General features: G+C 35.1%; 1 protein-coding gene across 1 annotated transcript in view; it reads right to left on the minus strand.

Moving 5' to 3' along the window:
• The window catches only part of AHR (aryl hydrocarbon receptor), a 50,999-nt gene that overhangs the window by 12,014 nt on the left and 19,085 nt on the right, over positions 1–19,900 (minus strand). Inside the window, exons 3-9 of the mRNA XM_032304460.1 lie at positions 10,108–10,211; positions 7,166–7,255; positions 4,761–4,884; positions 3,921–4,051; positions 2,333–2,535; positions 1,500–1,609; positions 714–855 (exon numbers count right to left, since the gene is read on the minus strand). Of these exons, the coding sequence (XP_032160351.1) occupies positions 714–855; positions 1,500–1,609; positions 2,333–2,535; positions 3,921–4,051; positions 4,761–4,884; positions 7,166–7,255; positions 10,108–10,211 (904 nt within the window). The remainder of the gene's footprint in view (positions 1–713; positions 856–1,499; positions 1,610–2,332; positions 2,536–3,920; positions 4,052–4,760; positions 4,885–7,165; positions 7,256–10,107; positions 10,212–19,900) is intronic.

Consider the following 19,900-nt stretch of genomic DNA (forward strand, 5'->3'; position numbering starts at 1 on the left):
TAAAATATGTATGGAAATAAAAAGGATAAAGAACAGAGAGGACAATCTTGAAGGAGAACAATCAAAAATCCTCAACAAACATGATGGAGAGCATACACTGCGAGATCAAGATTTACTATAAAGGCAGAGCAATGAAAACCATGTGCTGCTGGTGTGAAAAAAGATAACTAGGCTCCTGGAACCCAGAAACAGAACCACAGACAGAATCCCCTAATTAAAATACAGTATAGCAGGGAAAAGATGGCCTTTTCAAAAAACTTATCAATGTTGATACTTACCTCAAGGAAATACAAACATCAGCTCTCTAGAGTGGAGAAAATATTTGCAATATGGTATTTGACAAAACACTCAATTTACATAATATGTAAGAAACTCAGAAACTACTGTTTGCTTAGAAAGCATATAGTAGACACAGCATTCTTTATTTCTCACTTGGCACTACCTTTTTGTCCTTCTTTCATAGAGTATAACCCTAGAGTTTTCATTGTTTATTTCTATAATTCTATATATTTAGTTGTTCAGTAAAGTTTGTCAATTCTATCTTGTCAATGTCCTTCATTATGCCTTCTTTCTATACAGATTATCTTTTCAGTTTTTACTTGCTAGAAAATTCTCATAGAATTTATTTGGAAGTTTACATGTAAGAGAATTTATAAACCAAAGTATTATTAAAAATAAAATAAAGACGTGAAACATTCTGTCTGCATACTTACGTTAGAGGTCTCTGAGTTGCAATGATATAATCCGGTCTTCCATTTTTATACACTAAGCGTGCATTAGACTGAACCCAGGCCCATCGATTATCTTTGGTAAGAAGTCTGAATACTATCATGCCACTCTCTCCCGTCTTAATCACTAAAATCAAATACAAAAATTATCAAACCCCAAATCAACATATTAAAGAAAATCTCTGAAGCAAAGCCTCTCTAACATATTTCTGAATATATTTCATTTATCACCGAAGATAAATGTCTTGACAACTCTTAAACATATTAAAATGCATGGAAACAGTTCTTCAGAACTGTTTTTTTTCCTGTTTCAGACTAAATTTATCATTCAGTAGGTTAAAGGGATGATTAGGTCAGAAAATTCTAACACATGAAACTAGAGAGAGAGAGTATCCAGTTTGGGGAAAATAAAAAGATAAAAATTATTTTCATTTAAAAAGGGAACATTTCTGTCACTGATGCTTTAAAATTGTGTAATAAAATATTAATATATACTAGCAAATTTATAAATTAGTGATACCATTAAAATACTATTAAAATGGAGAAAAACACTGGATAAAATGGTCATTTTCATAGTAGTTAAGCTACTGTATACTCTTGTGTGGCAGATGTACAGCAGTTAATAACGAGTGTAATTCAGATTAATCATAATGGTATGACACTGAGTCTAAGTTTATTCAAATAGTTGCCTGAAACACTGTGTAATACTCTGAAGTATGTACAAGAATGTATGCCAGTCTTCAGGCATGTTTATAAGGAAATACAACTTACTCCGTATATGGTACTCAGCACAATAAAGCATATCAGCAGCATGAATAAATTGGTATCCTGATCCTCTCATGCACAACTCTGCTTCAGTATAGCCTAAAACAAGTTTTCCTCTGTTTAAAAAAAATGGAAGAAATTGGTTATATGCAATTTTCTGCACTATGTTTTCCTTGACATTCAGAATTTTACATTAGCAAGTACAAGGAGTCAATCTCATTCATGTAACTACTTTCTTTTGTTTCTGGCTGCTAACTTCAGTTTTAGATGATCTTCTTCTGAATAAAGAAAATGAAAATTAGCACGGCCAAAGATGAATCTAACAGAACAAATTACGTAGATAAAACAAAATCTTTAATAAAAATGGATAATGCTTATACTCCATTTTGAGGGGCAAAATTTTTAAAACTTGTCTGTAATCGCGTATTAGAAGAAAAACAATGACACATTTTTGATATAAGGTGAAGGCTTCTATCACAGTCCACTTCATAATTTTCTGGAAGTTACTAAACTTCTAGGGCTAAAAATCAAATAAAGTTTGTATGTTTTAAAAATGTAAAGCAAACCAACAGTAAAAGTCATGAGGATACTGAATCTCACCAATATAAGCAAATCATCTCTATGATACAGAAATTGTGATAAGTATTATAAAAAATTGTAAGATGATTGGTGAGCCTGATGAAATTACTTTAAAAGCCTATACTGAGAGAGTAAGAAGGAACAGTTCACATAATAACAAACAAACATTATAAGCTACACTCTGTGTCATACATGCTAAGAGAGATTTACTGCAACAAAATATACATTTAGTGAAATGAAACTGCAAGAGTTCTACTTACTTGGCATCACAAGCAGTGGGTGTAAAGTCTAGTTTGTGTTTGGTTCTAAAGATGAAATTTTTGGTCCGAATCTCAAGGATGGACGGCGGCTGAAGGGGAGTCGCTATTGCGAACAAAGCCAGCTGCGGGGGAAGTAGCGATCCGTCTTTCCCTTTCTTGTTCTGTCCATGAAGATACTTTAACCTCCCTTGGAAATTCATTGCCTTAAAAAAACCAAAACCAGTTCGTTACAATGAACACTTGAAAACTGCTCATTTCAAAAGGCCCAATCATGGCCATTTCCAGTATTCTTGGTGATTCTGTAGAAGTTCCTGAGGCTGACTAACGCTGTCATAAAAGACTTTATCCACACGAAGCCCATTACAACTATCCCCAAAGGTAGTCCGAACACTATCCTCAAAGGGCCGACGAGGGAACTGCCACAACAAAATTCCCTGTCATTTTCCGAGCTCACAACCGTTCTGCCCTTTACACTTAGCCCAGTCCCCACACACTTGGCATTCGGTACGTTGTTCCTCGATGAATGTACGGTGATAAAGTCATCAAGTACACACTAGTTTTCAAAGTCAGATAAGCTATAGTCCAGAGCTCACTGTCTATTTCATAACGCATGGTAAACTTTTATGTAGAGATAAAAATGTAATTTAATTAAAACACTACAATAAATAATAAAAAATCACACCAAGAATTCAGAACTCTATTGACAGTAAAGGGCACTCTTAGAAGACAGAGGAAACAAAAATAATTTAAATGGGAACATGATCCGTTTAGTTGCTTAAAAATGTATTAACCAGGCTAAAGGATGATTCTGACTCAGTATACGATAGCAACACAAAGAAGACAAGACCCAATGCTACAAATTCCATCTGAGAAGATCTATTAACTGATCTAGGAAAACCATCTCCAAGCATAACTGTACTTTTGGGTCAGCCAAATTATCTTCAGAAATAAACACATCACCAAAATCACTTTTTGCTACTGTTTAAGATTTTACTATGGATCTCAAATTCCTGATAATTCACAAAAGTAATATGCATCATGCTTGCTGTTGTCTTCTCCTGTACCCAGTGGAGAGCACTGTCTTAAAGACAAAGACCACTCCCACTGCCAGTGTCCTGCTGCAGCGGTTCAGGCTGCACGCCGGCAGCTCGCACCGTGTGGCGATCCTGCAATCACGAATATGCAACCATTTTTCTAGATGCCAGCTACTGCAGCTGTGTAGAGAAGGCCATGGTGATTTTTCTGTCTGGCAAGGACTAAATCCAAAGAGAGTAAGCACCTGCTGCTAAACAGGACTACAAACTTCTTGGTCTTCTACAATAAAAAGTCTTAAAAATAGGCAAAATACAAGGTTCTACATTATTTCACTTGTCTTTGTTACTACATCCCCAAAGATTGAGATTTTGAGATATGGAAGACACTAGAAATCTGAAAAAAGTAATCTAAGTTGCTTTCCATTATGAAATTGTTTTATAAAGGAGTTTTAAAAACCAAACTCAAATCTAACCAAAGAAAATGGTTTCAGTTTCCTTTTTCGCTTTCGGAAACTTAATAGTAATTGCCAGTATCATAAGATTTTGTACCTTACCAGAAAACCAGATGAATTGTCCAGCAGACATCTTAGTCGGCACACGAAGCTCCTTTCCATAACGGAAGAGTTTTCTGGAGGAAGCTGGTCTGGGGTATAACAGCCTACTGTTTGTGGCAGGCCATTAGCCTCTGTAGAAATAATACCAACACAAATTTACATGTCATTTTGCTGTATAATCAAATGTTTGGATAGCTGAAATCTGTGTTAATTTCTAAACTGGATTCTATTCTGAACACAAAAACGAATGATCACTAATTTTCAGAAGAGTAGCCAATGAAAAGAAACCAAAATGTACGGAGTATCGCTTTTACTGCATAGAACTTTATTCAGTTTTGTTTTTATTTCTATTGTCAACAATATCTGTATTTTCCAATGCCTTTCATCTTAAGACTTTCAGAGACTTCTAAAAGCACTGTATGTATGGTAGTTATACTTCAATAAAAAATTAAAGTAAAAGCATTGCACTGAGAAAAGTTTTTGTATACTTGCACATTCTAGTTTGCTTTTGTATTTGGTCCATTTTACAGACAGAACAATTTATACATACTTGAGTATCAACCTTATACATTTCTTCCAATCTCTCTCAATAGTATAAGTGATTTTTATAAAATATTCTACTCAGAGGGGTGCCTGCATGACTCAGTCCCGTTAAATGGCCGGCTCTTGATTTCGGCTCAGGTCGTGGTCTCAGAGTGTGAGATCAAGCCCTGTGACCTCCTGCTCAGCAGGGAGTCTAGTCTCTCTTTCTGCTGTCTGCCTCTCCCCCAACTGGCACGCTGTCTCTAAAAAAAATAAATAGATCTTTTAAAATCACCGCACTTTCCTTTGCATTCTTACCATCAATTCTTTGTCCAGAGTCTGTACATGGTGAAGGGTTTAATGTCCAGTGTAGCTGACGCTGAAACTCACCTCGGTCTTCAGTGTGAATAAGTTCATATACGCTCTGATGTATGACATCAGACTAAAAGAAAAAAGATACCAGGAAACTTTTTTAAAGTACTGATTAAAACAATGTAGGTTACTAAATTAATTTCAAAATGTAGCTGGATTATTGGGTGCTTGTCAGTGGTGAGGAACGCATATCAAATGGTCACAAAGCTCTCCAGACATCCTGATGGGAGCAGCCAGAGAGAGGGGAGCACTGTGATTGGTCAGCCAAAAGTTATCTGCTATCACTTCCCTACATGAATGCTTTTCAGTCAAGTAGGTCACCTCCTTATTCCTTACTTGCAACACATTAACTTCTCATTTTTTATCCATTTATTGATAAAATATATATATTAAAAAATATCTATTTTTAAAATTTAAATTTAATTAGGTAACATATAGTACATCATTAGTTTCAGATGTAGAGTTCAATAATTCATCACATGCACACAACGTCCAGTGCTCATCACGTGCCCTCCTTAATGTTCATCATCCAGTTACTCCATCCCTCTACCCACCAACCCTCCGGCAACCCTCCAGAAACCCCTCAGTTTGTTTCCTAGGATTAAGAGAGTTTCTCATGGTTTGTCTCCCTCTCTGATGACTTCCCAGTTTTTCCTCACTTCACTTATGATCCTTTGCACTGTTTCTTATGTGCCATGTATGAGTAAAACATATGATAAATTGTCTTTCTCTGATTGACTTATTTCCCACAGCACGATATGCTCAGTTCAAACCATGTCAATGTCAATCTAAGTATTCATCCTTTCTGATGGCTGAGTACTATTCCTTTGTATATATATACCACATCTTCTTTATCCATTCATCTGTCAATGGACATCTGGGCTCTTTCCACCATGTGGCTACTGTGGACATTGCTGCTATAAACATTGGGGTGCATGTGGCCCTTCGGACACTACATTTGTATCTTTGGGGTAAATACCCAGTAGTGCAACTGCTCGGTTGTAGGGCAGCTCTATTTTTAACTTCTTCTAAATCCTATTTCTTTCACAAAACCTTGTCTGAAAATCCAGTCATCTTACACTTCTCTGAAGCTTAGAAGTATTATGTATTTCTTTAACTGTCCTCTAATGATTTTCTTTATATTAAATTTTTACTTCTGGTAGACTCCAGAGAGTGATGGATTATGCCTTGACAAGCTCAAAAACCCTCCTCCCCCTCTTGCCTCTCAGCAAGTCAGGCTTTGTAGCAGGCCAGGTTCCACTATCTATCTAGTTTAGCCATCTAGACTCAAACCTCCCCGTGAACTTAATCTAGCATTAAACCATCTTGATGCCACCCATTACCCAATTGCCAGAGTCCTCATCTAAAACACAGACTGCAGCACACACATTCCCTTAACAAAAACTCTTGGAGGTTTCTACTGTGTATATCACATAGTTTATAAACATAAATCATAGTAGACACTGCTATTTAAATCAGCAGCTTTGGCATGACCTGTGAGCTTGTCAGAAATATAAAATCATAGGTCCCACTCCGACGTACCAAATCAGAATATCTGGAAGTGAGGCCCAAAGATTTTAGAGTTTTATATGAAGTTCTTCAAGTGAGTCTTACACACATTAGAATTTAAAAAATAACTGATATGTAAGAATAGCTAGCATTCAGGTGCACTTACAAAAACTGTTCTCAGATTAGATGTTCTTGTCCTTTAAATATGACACATACCTTACCACTCCACATATGCACCATTTATTCAATAACATTAAACAAACCAAACACGTTCATCTCTTCAAGTTTTCTAGTCTACTGTTTACAGTACTTACATCCTTTCTTTCCTGTTGTTCCCTTTACAACTGTCTACCCATCTGAATCTTATGCTTTCAACTGGTTAGCTTAAATACCACTTCCTTCAGGAAAGCTTCCCTAATCAGCTTAAGTCAGAATGAAAGGTATGAGCCATGGTATTTTTACCTGCACCTTTACATATGACCTCACTCATTTCATTGAGGCCACATGCCCTCTGGTATCCATAACCAGTGTGACAGCAAATACTCTCTTGTCTGCCAGCCTTCCCCCCATGCCCTGCCCATCCAGAGCCTATCTGCCCCTAACATGAAAGTTTCTTATATATATGAAACACAATATCCATGAATCTCATAAATATTTAAGAAAATTATTAATAATATAAAAATTATCAGCTACAAATAGATAATTTTATTCTATAGCATATTTTAATAGATATTTTATATATACAAATTATCATTTATATCTGTAAAACATATGATACAAAAAAGGAGAGTTAATTTTATGGAAAAAATTTTTTTCACATGGCTTGAGAAAAATACGCTTACCTGCTGAAACCCTAAGTAATCTTGTATGGTAGAAGAAGCATAGAAGACCAAAGCATCTGTGGTTACAACCAACACAAAGCCATTCAGAGCCTACAAGGAAAAAAACTGTAAAATTAGTGATGTGACTAAATAACAATGTTGCTACTCATAAATACTGACTTCAGTTAAGGCTATTATTTTTACTGCTGGAAACTCTTCTCTTCAAAATGGTTAAAATGATTACATCTCATAAACACAGACATACCCATCTACTGTGGAATGAGAGGGATCGATTCATACCTTTTGATTTAGATAAGGAAAAGCGTACAGCTCAACTTCACGCTCAATCACAGTAACTTCAATAAAAAATTGGTTTCTTCTTTCTCCTGCCTTGGATTTTCAGCAGTTATAAATATAGTACAGGATGAATGGTCGTGGCACCCACCGGAAACTTAAGTGTTTAATAATTAACACCTTCACAATGAAATTGTCTTAAATTTCAGTTGGCAGTAACAGTTACACCCATTTTTGTATTTTTTCTTTCTGAAAATATCTTCTTTGTAGAGAAAAGTAGCCACTGATTGTATGCATATTATTTTATTATTAATTTTAAATTTTATTTATCTATTTGACAGAGAGAGAGCGAGACAGGGAACACAAGCAGAGGGAGTGGGAGAGGGAGAAGCAGGCCTCCCACAAAGCAGGGAGCCCGATGCGGGGCTTGATCTCAGGACCCTGGGATCATGACCTGAGCCAAAGGCAGATGCTGAACGACTGAGCCACCCAGGTGTCCCTGCATTTTATTTTGTAAAGTGTGATTCTTGTTCAAAGAGTCAAATGAATTTAGTACTTTCCTATAAGCTCATCATGCCAGAAAGCACAAAGATAATTTAAGGTACAATACTGCACACTTTTAGACAAATATTAATTGTCAGAAATTAACCAAAAAGCCTTTAAAAAGAATATACATACACCAATTTTATGTATATCTCAAATGATCTTAAACACCATATGGAACAAGGTTATTACTTATATTGAATTATTAGTAAATGAACAGAAAGAATATGGTCATTACATATTAAAGAGATTATCATTCTTTAGTCTTAGTCAAAAAGATGTGCCCTACTTAGCTGAACGTCATAATGAGGCTCACTTACTATTTAATATAAGAGAAATAAGCTGCAATTGATAGTGTCATTTACAGTTTCAACTGCTGTTAACTCAAAAATGAAGCTGTGGATTCTGCTAGGCACAGTAGTAAACAGCACTGGGCAGAACATGGTTAAATAAATGAAAATGACTAAAATAAATAGTGGATAATGAAAAGATACAAAAGTCTTTTTATTTTCATTTTTATTCTTTATAGAACAGCAATAAATTTAAGCTAAGCTTGAAAGTATTTTAAGTTTTTAATAAAACTCTAACATTTTCTTCATGTACCTCCTCTGTTAAAACTAAAGGAAATGATTTGTCATTTAAAGTTTAATGCAAGTGGTATACTGTATCTCTGGAAACATTCTCTAAGTATCAGGGATACTCAGTTGATAATCGTGTGTTCAAAGTATGAAGTTAGATGCCATTACAGCAACTGCATGTAATGAAATATGCCATTTTCATATGTCTACAGTGTTTTTGATCATCTCTTCCAGAAGAGATCCAGCCAACCATGGTCCTAGCAAATCACATAATATGCGATGCTTCCTATTGGAAACCAATTTACAAGTGATAACCAATATAATTCATAACAGATGCATTTATTTTAAATATCTAGATGTTTCCAATTTTTAGATAATTAAAAAAGATACCAGTCTTGCATTAGCATTATTTTTATTCTCTGTCCTTGACGTAGAATATGTTTATAATTTGCCTAAATACTCTAGGAGGGAAAAAAATCATTGGCCCATAATTTAAACAGCTTTACCAAATGTTTAGCATTCCATATTTGTTTATTTTCACTTGAAATAAAGGACTTCCTTATTACTTTATAACCCAAGGTGTGTGTTTAATCACATAAAGCAGCTATTATAAAAATGTCTTCCTATGACCTGAATAAGAGTCTTTATGTTTCAAGCTATTATATGCTTAAAAATCCTCAGCCAGGGATAGAAAGAAGACTCATACTTGAATATATTTAATTTGTTTAACCTAATGAGGACAAGAGTTAATTTTCATGATTATAAAAATAATTAAAAAATGTTACAAATTGTTGGGTTACACATAAGCATTTTCAGAATGCATCAATGGAGTTACTAAAAGTTGTGGCTACTTTTGTCATGTTGGCAAATTAGGTTCTTCACTCCATTCACTGCGTGGAACCAAAAATGATCACGTAAGAGTAATAGAATATATCACAGCACAAATCTCCATTCCATCTTTTTTTTCAACAAAATAAATACCTGAGAATTTTAGTTCAGAATCAAGCATCATATTAGTTTCAAGAAATAGGGCATAAAAATTAAATTTATTTTTAAAAATTAAAAAAATTAAAATATTCTCTGAGTTCTAAAACAAAAATTAGGGCTTCTAGTTATTGAGAAAATCTTTAGCATGTTGATAAGACAGACCCCATAGCTAAGAGACAATACAGTTACAAAATGCATTGAAAAATAAAATTGAGGTTAAGAATAATTTTGAAATATTAAATACAATTAACTCTTTTAATAAAGCTTTATTCCTGAAAAAGCATAGGTAAATTCAATGTCTTAAATGAGAACCTTTAAAATAATGTAGGAGGTCTTGCTAGTTAAAGAAATACAACAGGGAAATTGCTAAGTAGACTTCTAATCTATTTGGTACAATTACATTTTTTCATATACTAGCATTACACCACTATTGCAGTTAGGATAAAAGTGACATAAAACACTGGGTGAGTTCTAAATAAACTAGAGTAACTAAAAGACTGATTCATTAATCCTTCATTTACCATGTCTTTATTATGAGAAACTCTATTTACCAGAATTTACCTGTAGTAAGAACTCTCCTTCTTGCAAGTGCAGGCCTTCTCTGAATTTTGTTCGGCAGTTTTCCTGGACTTCATTTCTGTCAGCTGGGGAGGACTGTAATGCAACTATGGAGAAAAGGGAAAAGCAATGATAATAGTAAGTAGTTACCCAAATAACTGATTTCAAAGGACTATCATGGAAAATCTCTATATACCTCACAAAGACACAATCTAAAATATTGTTGCCCATTAGTACTAAGTAAATAATCCTTTGTCAATGAGTGGTTTCCAAATCAGTGGACAGATTGCTAAAAATAATTACAAATAATTAATTTATAAAAAATAATAAAATAATTTATTAAAAATCATTGGTGATGAGTTCATTATGATTTCTGGCATATAACTTAAGAGTTTTAAAGAACTGCATGGTGACACTATAAAAACTCTTCCCGGGGAGGAGTCAAGATGGCGGAGAAGTAGCAGGCTGAGACTACATCAGGTAGCAGGAGATCAGCTAGACAGCTTATCTAAAGATTGCAAACACCTACAAATCCAACAGGAGACTGAAGAGAAGAAGAACAGCAATTCTAGAAAGAGAAAATCAACCACTTTCTGAAAGAGCATAAGGAATAACACAGAGGACTTTGGGAGATGAAGAGAAGTGAGTTGGGGGAAGTCAGAGGGGGAGACAAACCATGAGAGACTGTGGACTCTGAGAAACAAACTGAGGGTTTTGGAGGGGCAGGGGTGGGGGTTAGGTGAGCCTGGTGGTGGGTATTAAGGAGGGTACGTATTGCATGGAGCACTGAGTGTGGTGCATAAATAATGGATTTTGGAACACTGAAAAAAAAATTAAAAAAAAATGTGAATCCAATAAGTCACTCAAATTCCAAATAAATAAATTTATAAATTCACTATGTTCTAGAATAAATGGAAGTAATTATGATTGCATTAGTGCAGCATTAATTAACATTGCTAATTTTTTGTATATAATTATGTCAAATAATAACACTAATAAAATGTAAATATTAAAAAAAAAAAAAAACTCTTTCCACTCCTATTCCTTTACTTATGAGAATAAGGTTCCTCAGAACATAAACTGTAAAAAAGATTTAAGTATCTAAATATAGATCTAAACAGTGACCTTGTAGTGGTGAGGAGAAAGAATCAGCCATCAGCCTTATTATGAAATATATTTCCTTTAAGTTTAGAATCCTCCTGTCTAGCTTAGAGTACAAAGCAGTTAGTATTGTTACTAGAAGCTTGTTAAATTTATAAATCAACTCATGGAGAATTTTTTTTCCGAAGTGTTGGTATCACTTTTCTTTTTAAAGGTGGATTTATTTTGTTTTTTTTTTTTGTTTTTGTTTATTTATTTATTTATTTATTTATATAACTACTGGTGTCAGGGTTACAGGTCTGTGATTCATCAGTTTTATATAATATCCATTGCTCACCTCATCACGTCCCCTCCTAATGTCCATCACCCAGTCACCCCTTTCCCTCCAGCAACTCTCAGTTTGTTTCCTATGATTAAAAGTTTCTTATGGTTTGTCTCCTTCTCTACCTTTTTTTTTAAAATATTTATTTATTTATTTATTTGACACAGAGAGAGATCACAAGCAGGCAGAGAGGCAGGCAGAGAGAGAGAGGGGGAAGCAGGCTCCCTGCTGAGCAGAGAGCCCGATGCGGGACTCGATCCCAGGACCCTGGGATCATGACCTGAGCCGAAGGCAGCGGCTTAACCCACTGAGCCACCCAGGCGCCCATCCTTCTCTACTTTTATCTTGTTTTATTTTTTCCTCTCTTCCCCTATGATCCTGTTTTGTTTCTTAAATTTCACGTAACAATAAGATCATCTGATAATTGTTTGTCTTCGATTGACTTATTTCACTTAACATAATACCCTTTAGTTCCATCAATGTCATTGCAAATGGAAAGATTTCATTTCCTTTGATGGCTGCAACTCATGGAGAATTAACTATTTATGATTTTGAATCATTCTATCCAAGAACACGTATGTGTTTCCTTCTGTTCAAATCTGCATTTTTTGTTTCAGCAGAGTATTTTAAAGTTGTTCTCAAGACAGATTTGAACATTAATTTTTATGATTATTCCTACATATTCCATCTTCTAAAGTGGTTTATTCTTCATTATTATCTTCTAAGTGCTTGTGGGTTGTGTATGTAAGGGAAAGTCTGATGTCCTGGCGGGATGTCTCTGGAGGTAGCAGGTTGTAAGACTTTCTCTCCTCCCCTCCCATCTCTCTTCTTCATTGCACATGGGTGTGGATGTGGGTACCTGCTTGTGCGTGTCTAGTCCAGGAGGCAACATCTCTGAAGAGTAATAACAGCCACTATGTACTTACTTAGAATTTTCCTAAGAACTCTCAAATATCATTTCATTTAATATTGGTAAACGACAGAATTAAGTCCGAATCTTAGTTCTGCAACTTACTAAATGTGTAGGCTCTCTGAGCCTATGTCCCAATATTTGAACTGGTAACTGAAAACAAACAGCAAAAAACCATCTTGCCAGGTTATTGTGAAAAATAATGAGAATATATGTGAAGTTCCTGGCATACAGCAGTTCAGCAGTAGTTCAATAAATGGTAACTTTAATTATTAGCAGTATTTCCCAGATCCTGTAGACTATCTTGTTATAAAGTATAACCTTTTCAATACAATTACAATATATTTCCAATTTTCTTATCTATTTTTTAACCTTCACTATTTAAATAAGAGAAATCATTAAACAAAATGGACTTTGACATTCCTTTTAAGACTTATTTCATTAGATTTTTATTGTGCCAAAGATAATCTGGCTCGGTGAAAAACGAGATTTACTAATAACCAGAGTTTCTCTCAGTTTGAGCAAAGCCTCACATATAACACATGTTCATGGTGAAGTCTATTTTCTGGTAAATCAGTGCATGTGTCACACTGTAATCTTATGCCAAGTTCTTGCCTTTGCAGAACCTGAAACACACCGCTTTTAAAGAAGAGGCCAAAAGTTTGGCCTCTGAATATAACAATTTCAAAAGGCCAGAGAACATATTTCCTTAGGCCAAAAAAATAGTTTGAAGTACATAAATTGATCTAACAGTTAATCAAGACCAAAGGAAATGCTTAATATATTTCTCACTGAAAAGAAGACAAAAAGAGCTTTTCTCCCTTCCTGTTCTGCTGCTGCTTGCTCTCTAATGGGCAAATTTCATTGAATCCATTAAAACCTCACAAAGTCAGGGTTAACTACACTGTTACTTTTCCAAAAGCTCCAGTATGAGGCAACATTTAAGTGTTATAGCAAATACCAGAAAGATTTATCATTAAAAAGAAAACAACAAAACCCAATCCCTCACACTGCAAAAAGCAGCAAAATAATTGTAAAAATGGATAGATGTTACTAGTATCAAATTTTAAAATGTCAAAATTATCTTACCAGGAATCATTTAAAATTAATCTTTAGTTAATAGAATCAATGTCAGTTCCAACTAGAGTTACAGGACCACTAAGACCATTCATTTCAGAGTAATTAATGATTTCTTTCTGGCCTTGTATTGGGGATATTGGTCAACATAATAAGACATCAGACAGACTCTGCCTTTAGTTGGGAATATAAGTTAGGAAATAAAGAACTAGAAAAGAAAGTCAGAAACATTAAGTAGCACAATGGGATTTAATTAAAGTATCACAGGAACTTGAATGAAAAAATAAAGAGAACTTTTTAAACAACAGTGCTTACAGGTGTAAATGTTGGGAGGTTAAATATTTAATGTGTTAAGCAGGAAAAGTGACAAGTGCATACTCAGGAAGGATCACTACGGAGTTCTTCTAAAAATATTTCTGTTGTTCTTATATTTTCAAGGTTAATAATTAGTAAAGGATTTAGGTAAATACTGTGCAAAGATGAGTCCAGGAAAGATGAATTCCCTTTGCATTCTCAACTTAAAAATACACTAATGTGACTTTTATGTAATCTTGTTTTATGTTGGGACCTCTTGACCCAAACTATGCAATTTTTGCCCTTCCTTGAAGTTTTCCTCTATTTCTTGACCTTATTAAAATTGTTAAAACCACCTTAATACTAGCCACTTTCATGTATACATTTCTTGCCTTGATTAGAAAGGAAAAGAAGAGTAAGATGATGTGGGGTACTGTCACCAGTATCCTTCCTACCATCTAAGTGACTTTAAATAATTTCTTTAGTAATAACATGTGATACTTACTGGGCACATACTGTATGCCAGCAAGTTTCCATATATTAGAGCTTATTAATCTTTATAATAATACTTTATGAGACTGGTATTATTTTGTCCTTTCAGTGAAACTGAGACTTGGGTTATGAAACTGTCTCCAGGTCACAGAGTTTGAAGTAACAGAGCCTAAATTAAACCCAGGTAGCCTGATCCTACATGTTCAAGCAGTTACTAACCAACTACTGGACCTCTTCCCTATGCCAACCACCTGTGACCTGTAGTGTCTTCATCTGAATGTGACGACAATGATACCAAATTCTTGTTAGAGCTAAAATAAGATGTACAGTACCTAAGTAATGCCTGGAAGCCACAATTTACAGCTCAGAATAGAGATAATGGGCTATATGCTGAGTTGATATACCCTCAAATCTTTAAGAAAAGCTGACACTAGGATATAAAATCAAAGCTCAGAAATCAGTTGCATTTCTATACACCAACAGCAAGACAGAAGAAAGAAAAATTAAGGAGTCAATCCCATTTACAATTGCACCCCAAACCATAAGATACCTAGGAATAAACCTAACCAAAGAGGCAAAGAACCTATACTCAGAAGACTAGTACTCATGAAAAAAATTGAGGAAGACACAAAGAAATGGAAAAAATTTCCATGCTCATTGATTGGGAAGAACAAATATTGTGAAAATGCCTATGCTACCTAAAGCAATCCACACAATTTAACACAATCCTTATCAAAATACCATTTTTTTTCAAAGAAATGGAACAAATAATCCTAAAATTTATTATATGGAACCAGGAAAGACCCCAAATAGCTAGAGGAATGTTGAAAAAGAAAACCAAAGTTGGTGGCATCACAATTCCAATTTCAAGCTCTACTACAAAGCTGTAAATCATCAAAACAGTATATACATCATCAAAACTGGCACAAAAACAGACACATAGATCAATGGAACAGAATAGAGAGCCCAGAAATAGACCCTCAACTCTATGATCAACTAATCTTCGACAAAGCAGGAAAGAATGTCCAATGGAAAACAGACAGTCTCTTCAACAAATGGTGTTGGGAAAATTGGACAGCCACATGCAGAAAAATGAAACTGGGCCATTTCCGTACACCATACACAAAAAATAGACTCAAAGTGGATGAAAGAACTCAATGTGAGAAAAGAATCCATCAAAATCTTTGAGGAGAACAGAAGCAGCAACTTCTTCGATCTCAGCCATAGCAACCTCTTCCTAGAAACATCACCACAGGTAAGGGAAGCAAGGGCAAAAATGAACTATTGGGACTTCCTCAAGATCAAAAGCTTTTGCACAGCAAAGAAAACAGTCAACAAAACCAAAAGACAACTGACAGAATGGGAGAAGATATTCGCAAATGACATAGCAGATAAAGGGCTAGTATCCAAAATCTATAAAGATTGTATCAAACTGAACTCCCAAAAGACAAATAATCCAGTCAAGAAATGGGCAGAAGACATGAACAGACAGTTCCACAAAGAAGACCTCCATATGGCCAACAAACACATGAAAAAGTGCTCAACATCACTCAGCATCAGGGAAATACAAATCAAAACCACAATGAGATACCACCTCATACCAGTCAGAATGGCTAAAGTTAACAAGTGAAGAAACAACAGACGTTGGTGAGGATGTGGAAAGGGGAACCCTCCTACGCTGTTAGTGGGAATGCAAGCTGGTGCAGCCACTCCGGAAAACAGCATGGAGGTTCATCAAAAAGTTGAAAATACAGGTACCCTATGACCCAGAAATTGCACTACTGGGTATTTACCCTAAAGATACAAATGTAGTGATCCAAAGGGGCATGTGCACCTGAATGTTTATAGTAGCAATGTCCACAATAGCCAAACTATGGAAAGAACATAGATGTCCATCAACAGATGAATGGATAAAGAAGATGTGGTATATATATGCAATGGAATAATATGCAGCCATAAAAGAAATGAAATCTTGCTGTTTGCAATGACGTGGATAGAACTAGAGGGTATTATGCTGAGTGAAATAAGTCAATCAGAGAAAGACAATTATGGTGTCCCTGATACGAGGAATTTGAGAGGCAGGGTAGGGGATTGTTGGGGGTAGGGAAGGAAAAAATGAAACAAGATGGGATCTGGAAGGAGACAAACCATAAGAGACTCTTAATCTCAGGAAACAAACTGAGAGCTGCTGGGAGCAAGGGGGTAGGGATAGGGTGGTTGGGTTATGGACATTGGGGAGGGTATGCGCTACGGTGAATGCTGTGAAATGTGTAAGCCTGATGATTCACAGACCTGTACCCCTCGGGCAAATAATACATTATATGTTAATAAAAATAATTTTTTAAAAAAGAAAGAAAAGCTGACACTAAAAAGAGAATCTATTAGGACTGCTATGACGACTATACAACATAGATTTGAAAGTACTTCACAATTGTAAGTTATTATAAAAATTATATGCATAATCAGATTGCACAGGATACTTTAAACATTACATCACTAGAATTAAATTCACATTTGATAGGAAAAAAATGTAGTATCTGAAAATAAGTCACAGCCAATTCTGCTACTTGAGAAGCATTTGCTATAACAAACAGACATATGATAAAATCCTCCCCATCTGCAAGAATACTCTACCTTCCAAAATATGAAGATCTGACTTTAGACAGCCTGTGGAATATTAAGATAATAAAGCACTGAAATATTTCAACTATTTCCCCTCTTTGAGAGATCAGTGAAGCAACTATACAAGAATTTGATCTAACCGATGAAGGAATTTAGAATGTAAATATTATCACAGCATTATCAAATGGTCATTTTACCGACTGATTCAAGTTTTTCTCCCACAAGTATTTAACCATATCCATTTGCTATATGGCATTTTCCTTCCTTATACATCTAAGCTTGGATTTCCACCTCTCCCTACAAGCCAACTATTTCCTCTTTGAAAAACATGCTCTGAATCGTTCAACAGAGAATTTCATAAGGGAGAAATACTGGCATGTGGTAAACTATATTTTGAATGTTACTATAGTTTTCAATTAAACAGAAAGATGACATGGTAAATATCTTGTGCCAGGAAAAAGCATAAGACTTTTAAATCTCTTTGTGTTGATACAAATTAAATTTATTTTATAATAATATTTATCATCTCCTTTATTACTTCTGGCAGAAAAAGTTAAATTCCATTCCCTCAGTGATAGAAGCATAAAGGAAAGCAAAGCTATCACTATAAAATTCAACCACATAAACCTCTATAAATTAGAAAGAGTTAAGTAATACAATATTTCTCAAAAATAAAGAAAACAGTCCTAGCTTAGTCCAGGATGAATTAGTATTTAAATAATATATTAAGTGTACCTAAGGAGAGGTTTTTCTATGTGCTTTGGGGTAAGAGAGAGACATTTCATTTCAACACAAAGTTTTTATTTATTTGTAAATATAGTGTTCTTTTGAGGGGAAGAAGGAAGAGTCTGAAACTAAAGAAGACTACACTATAGCCTAAGTTTTCTAAAACACAAAGATTAGGTCTATACAGTTTACACAATAGTTTCTGATGATATTAAGAGGTTTTTTGTTTTTTTTTCCTACCTAGAAATTTCTAATCACCAAGGCAGAATGAAACTAAATTCAGGCTTTCAAAAATGCAAATGTTTGTTTATATCTTTATGATTGAATATAGGTTGCATAACCGTAGTTTACAGTCTTTTTAGCAAATCTTAAAAAACATCATCTTAAAGCTGAGTAAGTCCTTAAAAGTTAGACCTATTCCAGCTCTCAATTAAGTGGAAACCAACTTCCAAAGATGTTTAACATTTTCCCACTTTCAAATTTCATTATACACAATTCCACGCAACTGTGTTAGGTCACTGAATTAACAGAACCAACAAGAGCAGTTAGTTTACCTTTTCAGTGGGAAAGGAGTTGCACTGAGCTTTCCACATATACAAGAGTGGAATTCAAACTGCATTCTGCAGCAGACTTTAATCAAGTAGAGCAGTGACTCCCAAAATTTCAGACATTAGAATCAACAGGAAGGCTATGGCTATTAAAACACATTGCTGCACTTCACTCTAAAATTTCTGCGTTACCTAGACAATTATCATATGGTTTCACTTATTTGTGGAACATAAGGAATAGCATGGAGGACATTAGGAGCAGGAAGGGAAAAATGAAGGGGGGGTTAGAATCAAAGGGGGAGGCTAACCATGAGAGACTGTGGACTTGTGGACTCCAGGAAACAAACTGAGGGTTTTAGAGGAGACGGGGGTAGGGGGATGGGTTAGCCCAGTGGTGGGTATTAAGGGGGGCATGTATTGCATGGAGCACTGGGTGTTATACACAAACAATGAATCATGGAACACTACATCAAAAACTAATGATGTACTGTATGGTGACTAACATGACGCAATAAAATAAAAAACATATAAATAAATAAAATTTCTGATTTAGGAGGTTTAGGGTGGGGTTTTATGGTTTGCGTTGCTAAGAAGTTCCCAAGTGATGCTGAGGACCAGGTGCCATGTTTTAAGAATCAGTGACATCAGAAATTCATGATCTTGGAAATTCACAGTTTTGGAAATAACTTAGAAATGTTACAGATCTCACTGCTTTATTATTTTCTAAAATTATCATTCCTCTACTTAAAGAGTGCTCTAATTAATAGGAATGTCTTCAGGAAATAACTCAATGCCAATTTTACAAAGATCAAAAGAGAAGCACAAAATTTAAGCCTGACACAAAGAATCAGAATTCTGTATGTATACAAATACAGCAAGTAGGCCCTCTGCCCAGCGTTTATAGCCTCACCAAAACAAGCCATGTCACCTCTCCCTGAATAAATTGTCTAGATTTAAGTGTGTGCCACTTCTGAAAAAGAAAACAATATGGGGGAATAAGTTATTACATATTATGCTAGAAGGCTAAAAAGTTTATTAGCAAAGTTTCCATCTCTAAATCAAAATACAAAATTAATTCAAGAGATTGTCAGATGATATGACGACCAGGTCTGAATGGCCTCTAAGCATTCCACAATGACCACAAACTTATCCATTAAAACAAGTAAAATATCAGTATTCCACAAGAAATAATTACAATTTATATAATAATTTTAATTATAAAATTGATTTCACACATCTCATTTTTTAGGATAAATCCACCACAAACTTAAAGCATGGGGCACACAAGCATTCTTACTGTCCATGCTGATAAGATGAAGACCCTGGGCAACAGTGAGGTTAAAGGTCATCTCTAAGGCCACAGGACTAGCCTCCACGTCTCCTGCTTGTCAGTGCTTTTGTTCTATGACAATCTCCCTCCACCGTGCTAAGTTAAAGAGAAGGAATGCTGCCTCCGTAACATATAGACCAAGACATATGACACCAGGCACTACCAACAATCCAGCTGACAAAAGTATATCTGTAAAACTGACCATAATAGGCACGCCCACTGAATAAGAGAAAATTTGAGGCTAGAAGAAACCAGAATAATCCAATACAATTTTAGGTTAAATTGATTTGATGTGACGCTTGTTTCCTTTCTCAACTTCCCACTGCAAATACCTAAATGGTTTTCTGGCTTCTATGGACAATCAAGGACCATAA

This window comes from Mustela erminea, chromosome 11 (genome assembly GCF_009829155.1).
Source record: "Mustela erminea isolate mMusErm1 chromosome 11, mMusErm1.Pri, whole genome shotgun sequence".
Classification (NCBI taxonomy): domain Eukaryota; kingdom Metazoa; phylum Chordata; class Mammalia; order Carnivora; family Mustelidae; genus Mustela; species Mustela erminea.